General features: G+C 38.9%; 1 protein-coding gene across 1 annotated transcript; it reads right to left on the reverse strand.

Annotated features, from left to right (window-relative positions):
• Positions 1-932: 932 nt before the first annotated feature.
• Positions 933-1931, reverse strand: LOC140749693 (fork head domain transcription factor slp2). Its single transcript, XM_073082815.1, has one exon. The coding sequence runs from the start codon at positions 1883-1885 to the stop codon at positions 1181-1183; it is 705 nt and encodes a 234-aa protein (XP_072938916.1). The 5' UTR covers positions 1886-1931; the 3' UTR covers positions 933-1180.
• Between the last annotated feature and the right edge of the window lie 16202 nt (positions 1932-18133).

Consider the following 18133-nt stretch of genomic DNA (forward strand, 5'->3'; position numbering starts at 1 on the left):
TATAAGGATTTGATTTTTCATATACTTTTTGGTTTAGGTATTTAGGTACCTAAACTCTTTGCGGACTCAAGTGCAAGATAAGATCTGAAAGTTAATTCTAACACGCATAGCCCAGGGAATCAGTAATCTGAATAAAAGGCCTATGATAAATTGGCAGTGTTGATGGTGAATTCAATCGAGATATATAGTCTACCTAAGAATGTACACTGCCTACCTACCAACCTGCCTACAATTAATGCAAAGAAATTTGGGTTTACTTAATATATTCCCACTTGTTATTTTTTTACTTGTTTGTGTGCCCAGGTGTGGCACGCAAATAGCCCAGGGGTTGATTCCATAATTTATGACAATTTTCAATTTGTATTCTAGGTCTCTTTTTGATTGTGTACCTACTCGTTACCTATATGTATTCATGGCATCCACGTAACGTAGAATTCTATTCATCATCATCATCATCATCGTCATCATGGAGTTATATTAAAGTATCTATAGGACCTTACCTATATGTACCATGATCTCTATATTACCATGTCGCGATTATCCTTCTTTGACGAGACAAATTACACACCAGTTTAAATAATCTATAAAGCAATTAGCTCCTCATAAACGAAACGAATTTATATTAATCGCTGAATTTGATCAAGTATATCATGCTTACACAATTATTTTCATATAAGTAGTTACTTTCAAATACGTTTTTAGTGTTTCCCTATAAAACGTTATGTTTATGACACATCATATGTTTTGAAAATGAAAAAAAAGATTAATAAGAAATCAAATTGTAATCCTACATACATTACGGCGATTTGTATTCTTACAACTGTTCCCAGGTTACTGACCTACCTTAACATAGTAGGATTTCAACAGGAAACATTAGGAAAGTTGGTGCGTTAATAACATGATGTTCAGTAGAATAAGAAAAACAACAAGCGTATATTTTAAGCAAATCGCCTGAAAACATAATTTATTTCGTTCAATAAACTTAAATTTAGCCTCTTAACATTAAATTATATTCATTAAATAGAATCTTACGTTAATAAATAAATAGCGGCACCTAGCACTTTTTACAGATACAGTCGTTCTATACACACTCTGGATCCTTCTATCACAGTCTAGCACGGCACAGTCCGCGCGGCTTGCGCGAGGTATCCGCCGATACCTCCGGAAGATCGCGCATCCATCAACTGTGCTTCACCAAGTGGGGGTCGGGCTCCTGCGGCTCCGGCGGGCTGACGGGCGCGCCCAGCCCGTGGATCCGCCGGTACAGCTGGTGGTAGGGGTTCGGCGGCGGCGGCGGCAGCCTCAGCAGCGGGCTCGGCAGCGCGTACCGCCCGTACACCGACAGCAGCGGCGGGTACAGCCCCACCAGCGACGCGTAAGGGTTGCCGAACATCGGGTGCAGCACAGCGCCTCGCTTGAACGCGGCCAGCCGCGATCGCGACGCCGCCGTCGACCGCCGCCGCAGCTTGCCCGTCGTGCCGCCGATGAACACGTCGTCCGACGACGGATCCAGCATCCAGTAGTTCCCCTTGCCGGGGTCATCGTAATGCCGCGGCACCTTCACGAAGCACTTGTTCAGACTCAAGTTGTGCCGGATGGAATTCTGCCAGCCCTGCTTATTCTCCTTGTAGTAGGGGAAGTTCTTCATGATGTACTCGTAGATGCCGTTGAGCGTGAGCCGCTTCTCGGGGCTGCTGCGGATGGCCATCATGATGAGCGCGTTGTAGCTGTAGGCGGGCTTCTCGTTTTTCTTGTCGTTCGTGGCGGACGAGCCGGGCGGGGGGGTCTCCGTGCCGGTGACGTCGAGCTCGGTGTCGGAGGGCGAGGGCGAGCGGGAGGAGGCCTCGGGCAGCAGGTCGCGGATCGCGAAACTCGGAGGACTCATAGCTGTGCGGCATCGCGAGCCGCTCACCTCGAACTAAGGCGACGGCGCAACTGGTTACGGGGCCCCGCCTCCGGGCCCGCCCAGCCGTCGAACCCCTCCTTTTCGCGTAAAACGAGAGCGTGTGGGGCTACGACGCCGTAGCACAAACTAAATTCGACTCTACATCCTAAAGTTTAAGTTTTAAGTCCTTTAAAAAGTGTGTGTTTGGTTGTTTTTACGAGGCCCACGTACACTTTAGATAGGGTTGTGTTGGGGTTAAATTAAAAAGTAACTCGATCAGTCATGGCCTGTAAACATTGTATTTTGGTAATTTTTCACGCATTGTTTAGGAGTTTATTTAGTGTGACCGGTTTAATGAAAGCCCCATTCATAAAGATCATTAATTGTGTTTTCGACGCAGATGTAACGACTCTACAGTAAATTGTAGCTTTGTGTACTGACAAATTTGTTCGCGCGACATTCATAGTACGTCTAATGGAATTTCTAATGACTCTGATATTTACGGCGGCTTGATAAAAGAGTAAATCTTATTGTTATTTATTTATGTCCTTCTATTTTATTGAACCGCCTTCAATTTATTTCTGCACATCCTCAAGGTTGACTGGGAGATAATGCTATTTAGCATTAAGTCCGCCTGTTGTACCATAACTTTGTTTTGGTCAATAAAGTATAAATAAATAAATATTTTTTATTTAGTTAATACTAAAATAGTAATTGACGAAATTATAAAATAATAAAATTACACACATACATGTCTAATTAATAAACTCTATTAATTCATTCGTGCCTACTATTCGCGCTGATATACCTTGTTTTTTCTTGTTGTTGACGAGGGGTAAACCTTCAAAAGGTACCCTTCAAAAGGTATGCCGTGGGAGCGGCACGGGGTTATGTGGAATTCTTACCGCATTTAAACCCCCCCCCCCGGTGGCCGTCGTCGGCGCTGCGTAGAGGACTCCGGGATCTCCAACGGAACGCAACCGGAGTCCACTTGGCGCGTTGCCCCGTCGGGCTCCGCCCAGGTGAGCTTGAAACTCACCACACCATCTGGTGTTCACAACGGTATGCGACCACACATACCGCCGTCCATCCCGGGGATTGCTGGCCGGGTGGTTCGAGCTCCCACTCTTGCCGTCCGCAACCCCGGAAGCCTCCTTTTAGTCGCCTCTTACGACAGGCAGATCCCCTGCCTGCCGTAGCCCTATTCTGGTCCCGGAACTACAAGGACATCGCGCTGATATACCTAATTGTGTAGCAACCTAGGTGCCTACCTAGGCGATAGCGCAGTATTTGCAGGTCGCTTACGCTCTTGCATACTCGTTTATTTGTCAGTGTTATTCTGGTTAGTGTGTAATTTTATAACTTACATTACATTATTATCTTCAGTATTTACCAATACAAACATTTTTTTCTTCAAACACACTTTCTGCACTGCACGTAGCTACAGCAACGTAATCAAGATATTATCTAGTAAGAACCTACAAGATTTTATATTGGTATTGGATCGACAAATGAGGTTTTTTTTTATAATATAGGAATAGCAGATGAGTATGCAGTCCACCTGATGGTAAGTGGCTACTGCCGGCCATGCACATCTGTAATGAACCCCAGATAGGATTATATATTCTTACCTGAGGTCGGCCACAGATGCCCCGCTACCCCCGAGGACTAAGCTGGAATGCCTCGAAAAAGTATTTCTACCTCACCACACCCTTCAAAACGGAACACAGCAGCGCCTAACACTGTGTTATTAGGCAGAAATAGGTGTAGCGGTGGTGCCGCCGGAGTCGAACCACAAATGGTTCTACCACCTTGAGAATGTAGTATGGTATGCTATGTGTAGGTATGCAGAATGCAAATATTACGAAATCGTAATTTGTCAAATAATTCCTTAATATCTACCTACTACGAGTACGTTTACCTTCTATAGATTACGTGTATTATAACAAAATTGCGCTACTTTTCAGATAATTAATTTGATCTAGGTAGGTAGGCTATAAAGAACTTTGCTGCAACACATTTAAACTTGATATAAATATACCTAGGTAGGAAAATATATTTAGAATATCTATAGTTAGCACATCTCTTGTATAGTCTGCTAGTAACATAATATATAGTGGTCTTGATAGAGATATTCGACACCTACTAACTTATGCGAAACATTGTATTTATATGATAACTGTATATGTTTCATCTCAGTTGTACATTGGACTCTACATAGAGCTAAATATAGCGGACCCGCCCACTCGCTGCCACGCCCCCGTACTCTTTGTTTTGCGCTGTTTGCACACACTATCCAGGTATCACTCTATACTATGTAGAGATGGTAGAGTATGGAGCACTCAGATTTTTCACTACTCGTACTGTAGTTGCAGAGTGATTACGAATACGTATATTTTTGTCGTATGTCATGTTTTTAATGAAGAACAAAAAATGGCGGATATTTTTTATTAAATACAAGTCACATCTAATTATAATCAATGAGATTATTAGCGAGACGAGATATATGTCGGTAGGAACATGTTATTAAATATTTATACAACACATATAGGTACGCACAAAATGCGTCAAAGAGTTCATTGACTTACAATTCCTATTGGAATCAAATCTTGGGTCGTGACAGCCAATTTTTAAAACATTTTTTTACAGCGACTCTATCTGAATTGCCATAAAAAAACAACTCCCACTATATCTATCTATCAAAAGTAGTAAGACACTGTCTTCACAGCTATTCCTGCCTCATAGCAGCATAGGATTTCGGGATATGTGACCATGATATAGGTATATTAGTCATAATCAGCATCATTAGGACCCAAAATGATCCTTGATATAAGTTATCAACCACATTGAAAATAAATACAAATCATTGATTTTCATTTCATAGAAAAGTGGTCCTGCCATTAGAGAAGGTGTCACCTACCTTTTCGTCATAAAAGCAATTGATTTCTAACACCTAAACAGGTACCATTAAAATATGAAGTTTAGTCTTTAACCTGGAACGCTAGCTTTGAGGTCGACATCCATACTACGCTACCGTGGTTCAATATTCAGATATCCTCTAGATATACACATAATATATAAAGCGTGGGTCGGTCTGTATGTACGTGGCGGGGCTCCGGAAGCGATATCAGCACGCCGCCGACCGCGCGCGTGTTTACTGCACGATTGAGCCAATCCGCGCTACCCGAGGTAGTCACTCCATACCCTCAGGAAGACGGAGGAGATTCCTAAAACCGACAGAAGGATTCATAGTTTCTATTTCCGTAATAAGTAGTAACTAGTTTAACTTTGTGTGGTGTGATGACATCACCGCTACATCACTATTCTAATTATTTCGGTAGAGCGTCTATTCTATTTGGTTTTGGAGACAGGTGTTATTTTTTTTAGTATAGGAGTAGCATACGAGCATGCAGTCCTCCTGATGGTAAATGGCTACAGCCACCCATGGACATCCGTATTCAACCAATAATAGGATTAGGTATTCCTACGTGAGGTCGCCCACAGATGCGCCGCTACGCATGAGGACTAAGCTGAAACGCCTCAGAAAAGTGTGTCTCCATTGCGGAACCTTCAAACCAGAACACAGCAGCGCTTAATCTGCTGTTATTAGGCAGAAATACGTGTGGTTGTGTTGTTAATGGCCTGCAGTTAATGCATTATGGTCATATTTATGAAACTGAAGCGGCAAAAGAGAAAGATTTTTACCTGACTGAACATCGATTTCCCTGACTGTAGATATTTGTAATAACCATGTGAGGTTACCCAAACACACTCCGTTACGCCTAAAAATTAATTTGGAACATCTCATGTCATCATCATAATCATCAACCCATTACTGTCCCACCGCTGGGCACGGGTCTCCTCTCAGAATGAGAAGTACATAGTCTATAGTCTACCGCGCTGGCCAAGTGCGTATTGGTAGACATCATATACCTTTGAAAACGTTTTTTTATGATTTCTCAGGTCTGCATGACGATTTTTTCCTTCACCATTTAAGCAAGTGATAACACACATAACTTTGAAAAATCTGAGGTGCGTGCCTGAGATTAGAACCTCGGACACCTCGATCAACAGGCATTTCCTTAACCTCTAAGCTATTACTGCTTTTTATAGTGTCCATCTCATGTAATGCTCGTCCATGTAAGTGTCCAATAACTCACGTTATACTTATAAAATAACAATTGGTCTCACTAGAGCAACACCCATGGCCACAGTAGCCCACGGAACGGCGTGGTGCCGGCGTGTTTAGTCGCTCAAACAAATATTTAACAACCGGTCCGCTATCCGTCAACATTTAACAGCTTACCACGTACCGTCTTCAGGGTAGACTTAACTTTTCTTAGGAACCAGATTAAGTTTAAGTATTGAGAAACTATATAAACGACACAAGTATCTATATACTTTCACTTGAATCTGTTGAAATTATTTTGAAAATTCGTGTCAAGTTATAAGCTTTCCGATTGGATTGCTACTGTAGACTTTGAAACTTTACTACTTATTGAACCTTCCAAAGTTTGCTTATTTAGAATTGTTGAGGGCTTCTAAAATGGAACCTTATAATATCCCGAGACACATTACAACCTAAAGTCTTGTGAAATGTACCTAATATATGTGATGAAATGAAATGAAAGATATTTATTTTGTATAGGCCAACGGCGGCACTTACAAATTGCCAGTTACAATATTTTTCTTGAACTACTACCGGATCGGAACGCGACCTCTACTGAGATGATCCAGTAAGAAACTCAGTGGGTTTGTCTTTTTTTTAATTATAATTATTCTCTTTTTTTAAACGCCATCATTTTTATGTAATAACTACTTGTAAAGTTGTCAGAACTCTTCGTTACATAGCTACAATTCCGCCATATTGCACCAGATTAGCGCTGCTAGCTTCGGACCTGGAGAGTAGTAAGACAATTTCATCATGGATATGTTTCAATGCAGTCTTTATGAATGACATTCAGGTATGGCTTATTTGCCACACCTAGTTCTGCCTAATAGCCGCAGTTTTGAGCGTTGCTGTGTTCTTGTAAGGTTACGCAATGGAGACATACTTTTCTGAGGTGTTCCAGCTTAGTCCTCATGGGTAGCAGCGCATCTGTGGCCGACCTCACGTAGGAATACCTATTCCTATTAGTGGTTGATAGTTTTTTGCTTTGTTTGATCATTTTCCGTAACTTACCTACAGTACTACCTATTCGCCTCTTCCATTACACTAAATGTTACAAAGCATCAATAAGTACGTGCACCACCGCCAAAACAACTAAAATAAAAAGCTGACAAAAACTAAAGTCAGTCAAAATCAGCGACCCTTGAACAGCGGCGACCGACAAAAAGTCAGCCGAAAAGCATTTCCACCGGCCCTTTATGTTACAGTAAATACCAAGTAAATAAATAAATACGAGTTGGCGCGTGTTTTTCGCCAGATTGGAGCAATTACGCCCACTGTGCGCGTCTGTATGAAACAATATTTCGATTTGTTGGTCTTTTCGATGTTTTTCGCACCGTCGCTGGAATTGTGCGCTGTTTAAAAGTAAATTAAGCGTTTTCGTGCTGATGAGAGAACATTACTTCGTAGTGAATTGCTTAAATTTAAATTTGGAACGAAATGTCGAATACTTATACTCACCATAGACTTATTTTTTAATTGCTAGTGAAGCAGATTGACGGCTTGGTTATTCCTCGAAATTACTATTAAACCAGTACTGCTACATTTTAGTTTGAATAGTAACATTGTCTATGGGACATTTCCATTATTGTTTTATCTTCTCTTAAATTGAACCCATATAACAACATGGACACTTAATGCAACACCACACAAACAAGATGAAGCCCTGAGAATCACTCCAATCACTCCGAGCGAATAAACATTCAGCCCCAAATTAAAACAGATTCTGTATTGGCACAGATAACCCCTCATCTGTCATTTGAATACGGCACACAGCCTTATAATAATAATCGAAATATTTTTAAAATGTGTGTGTACGTTGAATAAATAAATGCAAACAAATAATTAAAGGTTTTTGTAGCAACTAGTACTCGCTCCACCAGTTTTATTTTCGTCCTATTGCAAGATCGCTACTTTTTAGGGATACCTAATTGTACCAGTATGGTAAGGACGTATAAAATATTAATATTCAGTTTTTGATGTGAAACATCTATAGCCGCACGTAAAACAGATTTCTGGCGTGGCGACGTCACGCTATACGATGGTATATATATACAGTCTATATGCAGTAGTGTGTACGATGTGGCGACGCGTCGCCATGCGCAAAAATCATAATATTTTATTTTATCATTATGACATATTTAGTTCCTATCACAATATGTTCTTTTCTGCATATTACTTTTACAAAATAATGTCGATGTTTCACATCTGCCAGGCGTCCCGTGACGGCTCACATTGTTTTTTTTTTTTGAGATAGAGAGTACGTATTCTGTGTCGTACTGTGATTTGTAAGGAAACATAATGGCTAAAGTATTTTAGTAGTTAATTACTGAAGGCCTATGATCAGCAGCGGATCTCAAAAGGCTGATGAATGGCTCTATTAAAAAAGGTGCCATAGTGATGTTACCGAAGATAAAGCATAAAACAAGAATTAATAAAAAAACAAATCATTTTAATTTTTCCTACCCCATATCAAATTGTCCTAAAAATAATTCTACAGTGATCTTCTTGCAGTTAATACATCATATGCTAAGTCTCCAGCAGTTTGGGGCGCGCCTAAACACGTACCCTGTGGAGTGGCAGCCAGCCCTCCGTCCTCCTAATGAAGTGGCGTACGACCGCGCGCCACACGCCACCTTTGTGAACGGACCGCGTGAACACAAATAGGCAAATGTTATTGAGAGAGGGGCATTGTTTTTGGAGCTTGATTTAAATTTCTTGAACTAAAGGTGCAAATTATTTTTGGCGTTTATTAGCGTGTGAAGCAAAGGTGGTGGTTTTGGATGATATTTCAAAGTTACTATTTGAAAAGGATGTGACCGATTATATGTACATCAAGATTTCTGTTCCTAGATATAGTTCGCGCCAAATTGCTAGTCCACTACGCGAACAGGTGTAGTCATACAATTTGCATTGGCGACGCGATTCATTTCTATATTCAGAGCGGACTAGCAGTTTTACGCTGACTGTACCTATCATCCTCCGACCCTAGAACGCTCCTATTCAGAGTTGTTATAGATGGCAGCATTTTGCAATAAGTTGTTTATGTTTACCTAGATATTGTATCTTATCCCACTCAAAATATGGAATACAATAGTCAAATTTGCCACTTCTAAAACACACAAAAGTTAAGTAAATATTAAAATAGATGAAACAAGAACTTCTTTGACTTATATCATGGGAAAGTTAATGTGACTGGAAAATTATCACATAGGAATTAAATTTTATGACCTAAGTGTTACGTGATGTACATAAAATAAGTACCGACTTACTTGCTGTATATGGCTGTGTCATAAATATATGGAAGGTTCTTGTAGGTACTCCTTCATCCGGGTGTCAGCGCAAGCTCTTCATCCCCCTTAAAATGAGGCGAGTAAGCCGGAGAGAGTGGGTGTCTCATCTTAAGGAGGCGCTCGGCACGGGCTAATATTGTTGAAATATTGATTAATATTGTCGCCATGTTGGATTGGCCCTTGGCGGAAGCGACGCCGGAAGCGCGCCCTCTACCGGATAACGTTCCGGTTTAGATACGTTTTTGTTCCTATTGTCGCGTCGAGAGCGACCTCGAGAGCTCTTCGAAAATGTGGAGCATTTTTATAACGCTTTTCATATTTATATCTACGCTGTACTCTCAAGTGGAATACGGCTTTATATAGAATTTTTATTCGGAAATAATTTTATTAAAATTTGTATTATATTAACAGCGTGTAACGAAACGTGAACAATTATTTTTAATTTTACTGAACTATCGGCTCTACTTTTGTAAACATGTTTTGTGATTCACTTATAGAAATATTAAAAATACGAGTATCATTTCCTAATGAGACATAAGTAGATATAGTCCGCGTAAAACTGCTAGTCCGCTCTGATTGTAGAAATGAATCGCGTCGCCATAGTAAATTGTATGACTAAACTTGCTCGCAACAACTCCAGAGCGGACCTGATCCTGATCAATGTGAATTCAAAACCTGCTTTATTAAGAACCGCAAATTTTTAAGATAAGCTAGGTATCTCAATCTCACTCACTATTAGCAATATCCTGATGTGTAATGATTCTGTATGACAGATATTACCGTCACATAGGATCAATACGTATAAAATAAATTGTACAACTTACAAATTATAGTTTTAGTTACCTACAAATAAGTTTAAAAAAATACAATACGTTATAAATACGTTACATCGTAACATCATTAATAACAACCTCACGTTTTAAAACGCATGGGGCGCTTGCGAGTGGTAAAACGTTCTAAACAATGAAAAATATTTAAAAGCACACCACGGACTTCTGGACGCCCAATTGAACAGCAACCGAGGCGTTTTAAATGTATTTACAAAGGAAAACAATTACCACTCAAATACATACGACTTACTATTTGCTATAGACCGCTTAGCAACGGCCTCAAGCCTTGCTTTCAAATATTTATTCGTAACTGAAGAGGACTTTTATTAAGTATTTAATGAACAATAATGTACATGAACAATTAGGAATTAGAACAATAAATTCTCAAATAATGTTTTGGGTTCAAGTGCTTTTGAGTTATGTAAGTATGGGTAGGTAACACATGAACATGTTAGTAATATCGGTATGTAGTATGCAAATAAGGACTTACATATTATCTCTTTTAAATCTTATTTTTAGCATTCAGAAAAAAAAAACTGGAAATTAAAAATTAGATGTTATATTACGATGCTTAAGCTTCCTAAAGCCATTACTTTTTCGAAATTATTCCGTATTTTTAATATATAATTAAATTATCCTGAAAAAGCTGTATTGAGTGTAAGCTACCTACTTATGTACTGGCATCTATGGCTTGAATTTTTTTTAAAGAAAATAAGCAACGAAACAACTGTCAGTGCTTTTGATTTGATGGATACTCCTTTATCTATTCTCTATTGACCTACATTAAGTAAGTCACGTTAAGAAATCAAGATGTTATAAAAGTGTATGTATCACTCCAAATATAACGATGGCAGAATGCTATTTAATATAGCAGTAATAATATTATTTACTTATTTTCCAGTTAGCAGTAACATCTGTCCTGACAGAGTACTGGAACATTTATCTTTCTCTTTGTCTCTAGCATATTTTATTCCGAATAGGATGTTTAAATGGGTTTGCATCCCGCTGACTTTCCGAGCCACTGAAGGCGCCTGCAATTGCGGACACTTATGTGGCTCATTGTTAATTCTATCACCCGCGCTTCAGACCAACTGATCTTCTTCAAAGCGTGCCAATTATTTTTTTGGTGGTAAGACGGTACTCGTTATTTCTTACAAAATTTTGTTAAATGTTAACTAAGGACCATTTTTTTATTTCATAGCTTTAAGCTTGTTCGGTTCTTCCATTTAATCCATTTCAATTTACTTATTATTTATTTCAATTAAGGTTTTTCCTTATTATACATTCCAATTAAGTTAATACATGAAATCAATCAATTTCAAATTTCAAAGATAGAAAATATACTAAAATTAATTATTTTATAATACAATCAATCAAATTATTGTAAAATTTATTTCTAGTTTTATAGCATCGATGGAACTTACACATGAGATTAGGAGATACTTACATAAAAAGTGTCATATAGGTAAGTACTTTAAGTATTTTATAGATATTAATTTGCATAAAAATAGATCACATTCACATATTCACTAGATACCTACAATAATTCGACATGACACAAAGATGAAATACGAATGAATTACGAACTTCAGATCATGAGAGGGAAAAATATCATGGTTTTTGATACAGGACTCATGCCGTAGTTTTTAATTGCATTCGTTTGGACAAAACACGATTTTGCGTTTAACGAAACTTACCGGCCTATTAAAAATATATCTTCAATGATGTCCCATGCATCTGCGTCGTAATTATTTTAAGAGCTATCAAGTACCTTTCGATAAATATTTTATAATTATAATTATTGCGCATCATCTACAATTATTGTATTATGTATTATTGTCTTGAAGGTGGTAGAACCCTTTGTGGTTCGACTCCGGCGGCACCACCGCCACACCTAATTCAACCTAATAACAGCAGTGTTAGGAGCTGCTGTGTTCCGGTTTGAAGGGTGTGGTAAGGGAGACAGACTTTTCCGAGGCATTCCAGCTTAGTCCTCAGGGGTAGCGGCGCATCTGTGGCCGACCTCAGGTATATCTTATCTTATCTGGGGTTGATTACAGATGTCCATGGGCGGCAGTAGCCACTTATCATCAGGTGGACTGCATGCTCGTCTGCTACTCTTACATTATAAAAAAAAAAAAAAAAAAAAAAAAAAAAAAATATTATACACGTATTTGCATTTCTGTTACTAACTTATTATTATTTTGTTATTCGATTTAAATATTAATATTCACTTATTGTAATCGGTAGGTGCAATGTTTGTCAGCTATTTCCTTTTTAAATTTTGTTAAACGTAAATCGGTATAGTCCGCGGCAAACTGCTAGTCTGCTCTAAAGTTGTTGCGAGCAGGTGTAGCCATAGAATTTGCTATGGCGACGCGATTCATTTCTATATTCAGAGCGAATGATCTAAATATGAATTAAAAAATTGTAAAATGTATTGAGTAACCATTACCATTATTTTAGGTGTTTCGTTATTACAAATTCATCTAATCCTCACATACGACCCTTTACTGCTCGATTTGTCCCAATTTACAAAACAATTCGACATCGTCCACCCCCACAAATCGCTGTCATAATGAGATTCCGCGCCAAACGGCACCGAAACTTTTTTTAATGCATCTGTCGCAGGTCGCTCGTGTCCATTCTGCCAATTCTTTTTACTTTTTTCCACACTCCTTTGCGAGTTACAAGTCGATCCGATTTGTCACCGGGGGGTCGGATTGTGCGATACTAACGATTACTTTTGAGTTTTGTTATTTGTTAAGGTTATTGCACGTCCGTTCGTCCTTTAATTGTCCGAATGTGACGGATTTGCGATTTTAACGCCATTCTGACACATTGTGCGGACCATTTCAGATTCGAAAGAGGATTAGAGAAAGTATGTGCTGACAAAAACTAGACAACGAAGTTTTAAACATGTTAATCCCTTTTTACCCCGTTTATGTTAATTTTAAACAAATGTGTTAGCTTTTATGTTTTTGTCTATCGTATTTTCTTAACTAAATACGTAGCAACCAGCGGTTGTTAATTTACACATACCAAGACATGATTTGAAGAACTATATGATTTGATATACTTTTTCACAAAATAAAATAGTCCATTGACCAAACTAATTCTGTATATTGATTTACTCGAGGAGCCAAAAATTATCTATCTGCGTCAATTGAATAGCAAGAAATTTTGCGATTTATTCCTTGCACCATCTGAACATTCACACGAGAAAGCCAATTACCCTTCGTGTTCCCAGACTTGCGACGTGATACGAGAATTCATGAATAGCAAATGTAACCAACGAGCCTCCGGAGACTGGATCAATAAATAAATCATCTGCCTACGTTCCTGGAGACGTATCCGATTTAATTAAGTCTTTACGAGCATTTGCGACACGTGAGGCTGAATGGCTGAGCGCCTCCGCTTTGTACGACAACTAGTGTCGCATTGTTGCCAGTCAGTGGGAGGTTGGCCCGCTTTCTGAGCGCACCTGTCGACGACATCAGAGTATACATCGGTCTTACGTCCCCAACCCTAGAGTCCAATTCTAAACACATTTTTTCATGCGTGGGCTATAACGAACGTCTCAATATGGTGCGACGACGTGTTAAGATCGCATTGTCGGTGGCTGACAATGGCGATAATTGATCGTGTCGAGCCTGCCTCGCAGATGCCGTCGGCGCACCCTTTATTCGAGGCTTGTTACATAGATACAAAATTTATTTCGTTTGTTTAGATGTCTTTATGTAGGTTATAGCTGTTGGAAGTAAATCTTTTGACATGTCGACGACTGGCCTCCGATGTTACGTGTTTTTGTGGAGTCATCTGATGAAGTTCCTGACGTTTCGATTTACTTCTCTTAAAAGAAATATCAATATTTCTCCGAATTAGACCGCAAATGTTTGACTTCATAAAAACCCGTCTTCCATAACGAGATAATAATATCCAAATGTCTATTTTCAAATCGAAATAGAATGAACAATTGGAAATCGACTACTTAGTTAAGTAGTTTTAAATGTCAGTTTGAAACGAACCATTTAGTTTAGGTACCACTCTGTAACAATATAATACATCGTATTTACATACCACCCTCGAAAACAGCAAATCTGAAAACAAAACATGAATCCGGCAAACAAGTACCGGACAATGGCACTCATCATTATCAAAACATTACCGCGCGTCTGTCCGCGGGGCGCCAATTATTTCGCTGGCAACCCCATCACGCGATGATTACTGCGTTGGCAACACCGTTACACTCGTTTGTCTTGCCGCGTGCGGCTGTGCGCCACGCGACTCTGTTTTTAACTTTAAATGACGATTATCATTCCCTTGTGCGAAAATAAGTACAAAATAGTTGTTGCTAAATACGAGTATCTGGGAAATGTGTGAACTCTTTTGTCTACGACCAAATTATAATTCTCCTGGGCGTACAAATAGATACAACAGAGTTATTAATTGTATTTAAGGAAAACTGTTTTGTTTATGAACAAACATAAGTCCAAACATATCTAATGTTAGTTACAAATGTTAAGCAAAACTTCGCTGTTTGGTAAAATTAATGGCTAAGTGTATCCAATTTATGTTTTTTTGATATGTCGTATATAATACTGTAATCAATCCTAAAGGATTGAAGTATTACATGATATCGAACACAGATGCCGTATCATAGTTACTCCATACCAATGGATATATGCCGAGTCCAAGAAAGATTATGAGATCAGACTAGAGATCACCCCGACCATAGATTTCGAATTAGGCATATAAACATCTACCAACATTCGCTACTTCACATAAGTCGGCAATTTATTACATTGAAAATTTGATCCCTAATATTCACATCCTAATTCTTATTATTTTGGTGTTATTCTCAAATATTCTACTTAGCACTAAAGCTATTTCAAATCCAATGAGTTAGCAAGGACCACTTCAGTCAACTCCTCAGTTCTGAGAGCCGGAGCAGATTTTCCCAACACTCGACCATTCAAACTAATCTGTATAACAAACGTAATGATCTCGAAACAATTAGTATCAGGCGGGAGCACATTCACAAAGCGACGTGTTTCACGCAAATAGCCTTAATCTTCGATTTGAGCACAGGGTTGACACACAACAAGAATAAGGTTGATATAAAAACTCATTTTTTATAGAAAATTGTATAGTCCATGTTTAGTAGGAATGGGTAATAACCCTAAATATGCATTAGTTAATGGTTTCTACAGATAACATACTGAAACTTAAAGGATTTTTTAATAACTGAAACTTGGCAGTTTTTTTTCAATTTGATGTTATAGTCCTCGTAAAACTGCTAGTCCGCTCTGAATATAGAAATGAATCGCGTCGCCATAGCAAATTGTATGACTACACCTGCTCGCACCAACTTCAGAGCGGACTGCTAGTTTGACGCGAACTACACATTTGTAATCAAAAATATTTGACTTAATGGTTCAAATTAAAAAATATATAATTCCACTTACCATTTAGATTAGTCTTGGTACGGTACAGTTGTTTTAATTGTCAGCCCTAGCTATGCCTCTCCCTTGTTTGTGACGTTCACTCGCGATTAAACATCCAATATTCCTTCCCGCCCTTTGTCACCGAACTTCACAAGTCGCCACTCCACCGCTCACTTTCATTCCTTCATTCTTTCCGTTCTTATAATTCTAATTGTGGGAAAGAACACTCCAATTTTTGCAATTTATCGAACACGATTGTGGGAATAGTTTTTTCATAATGCGCCAGTTTTGAACACAGTCATTAATGTTTATTCGAAATTCAATTCGTCGTTAATTGCACGGGAATGTGTTACGAAAATCATTGTTCAGTTTCAAGTACAATTAATGGAAATCGGCAGTTTAAAACAATTAATTGTTGTTAATGATTTATTCAATTCTTGCCGTTTTAATGAAAATTACTGGGTGCATATTGAAAATTGTGGAGTTATAGGTAGTTCAATTATTTTTGGCAAGTCTGGATAAAGCTTTAACCTTATTAAGGCCTGATTGAAACACCGAAATTACTTACGTAAATTAAGAAATTATATTTTGTAGTTTACTTAAGTTAGTGGCAAGTATTTTATCACCACGTATTCCATTGGATTTGTAACTCAATTATACGCAAATAACTACAAAAGCGATGTTGATCCATAACTAAGCTTTCGAAGCCTTAGGCAAAATCAAAAAAAACTAGTGGATAAATTAAAAAATACCAGCGACCTATAATGTAAATAATTACTGTAGCATAATATTTTTTGAATGTAATCCGAAAACAAAACGTTGCACAACTAAAAGTTGAACCGACAGGGTGGTAACAGGCGATATGTTTTCTTTAGAGGATCGGTGGCGCCGCCCGGGGGCTTGCCGGCCGGCCTCGCATTCGAAAACAATTAGTGCTAAAAAATAAAGAAACGAGCGATTACTGAGGCAGGGCGGCCTAAGGCGCGGCTGTGGGAACCTCGCCATTGTTTCTCGACGAACACATTCAGATTGCTCACTCGCAAGCCCCTGCGCCGGCGCAGACACCCGGTGTCGCTCGGAGTCTATCGCACGGCCGATTTGCGATCAAACGCCCATATGGCGAATTAGAGCCATTGTTCCCAAGTTCATTTGGTTTGTTGGTGGTTATTTAAAAACATTTGTTCGCTGTTGGGACTCTTTGTTGTTTGGGAATTAAATTCGGTTGACTCGATCGCAGGTTTGCCGGAGGTTGTAACGTATTTCACAAACTTCGAAGTCTGCGTACTCCTAAATTCGAACTAAATCATGCATTATAATTTATAAGGAACTTTTGGTAGATTGGTAGCACGACTGCCATACCTGTTTGTTTAGCCAAAGCATCTGTAAACATTCTCAGATATACCTAATTCATGGTGACTTTCAGATAACTCAGTCCTGCCCTATGAAAGAACGACACTGGCTATTTACCATAAGATGAACTACATGCTCAATTGCTATAATTCTATAATGTGCTTTAAAACACACACCATTGGCACCTTAAACTACGCGCTTATTTTGTGAAGAATAAGTCAATATCTTTACAATGAAACTATTACAAAAAGACAGTGAGCCGACAATCTTTTTACCACGCTTTTATTACTTGGCATGTTCCTATGTATGTATCTGAGTATGTAACGAAATCTTTGAACTTCTATTCCTTGTAGAAAACATTGTACCTAAGTACCCAAAGATTTAAATTTCAATTTTTGCATAATTCAATCACTCCAACGATAGTGAGGGGCATAATCGTCACCACTTATCAACATGACGACACTCGATTCAGTCGAGATCTGATCGCAATCTGGCGTCGTCGAGAGCCATCAGGGTATCTCCGGAAGGGGGCAGAGGACAGGGAACAGGTGGACTGTTTGCATCGATTTTTTCTGTTTAATAATTAAGCACGCGCTAAAAGAACGAAGAGCTGCGGACGACAATCGCGACGATCGCACGTTCAGCCCTCTCGCTGGTTTGTTCCTGTTGGCACCTCATTACAAATATTAAGACTTTATTTATATTTATTTTTCTTTCAAATTTTGAATAATAAATGGCAAGCTTATAGTGGATTAGTCTCTCACAGGTGGAACATCTATTAAGTACCACAAATACCTACTCCCCCAAAACCCTATTTGAAGTTTCACGCAATTGCTTTACTAGTCCCAAGAACTAAGATTCACTTTTCCGGAACAGTCGCCCGCAGTTGACGGTAAAGGTCGCTAGCGACTAATGACATCCGTCGCCGGACTGTCGTTGTCTGTTTCCTTCCCTATAAATGTATATAAAAATTATACAAACATGTTTTAAACCGTGTTGACTTAAAGAGTTTGGCAAAGAAATAACACCTAATTACACTAAGAATTCCAATTTATCCTCAGAGGTAGCAAGCAACGCTTTTACGGTCAACTTTCGGACCTACGTCTACTTCTATAAGATGAACTGTATTTTTTTATTACATTAAATTCACAAAAATGTAA

This window comes from Epargyreus clarus, unplaced genomic scaffold (genome assembly GCF_041222505.1).
Source record: "Epargyreus clarus isolate Ecla_fem2 unplaced genomic scaffold, WU_Ecla_fem_2.2 ptg000018l, whole genome shotgun sequence".
NCBI classification, from domain to species: Eukaryota; Metazoa; Arthropoda; class Insecta; order Lepidoptera; family Hesperiidae; genus Epargyreus; species Epargyreus clarus.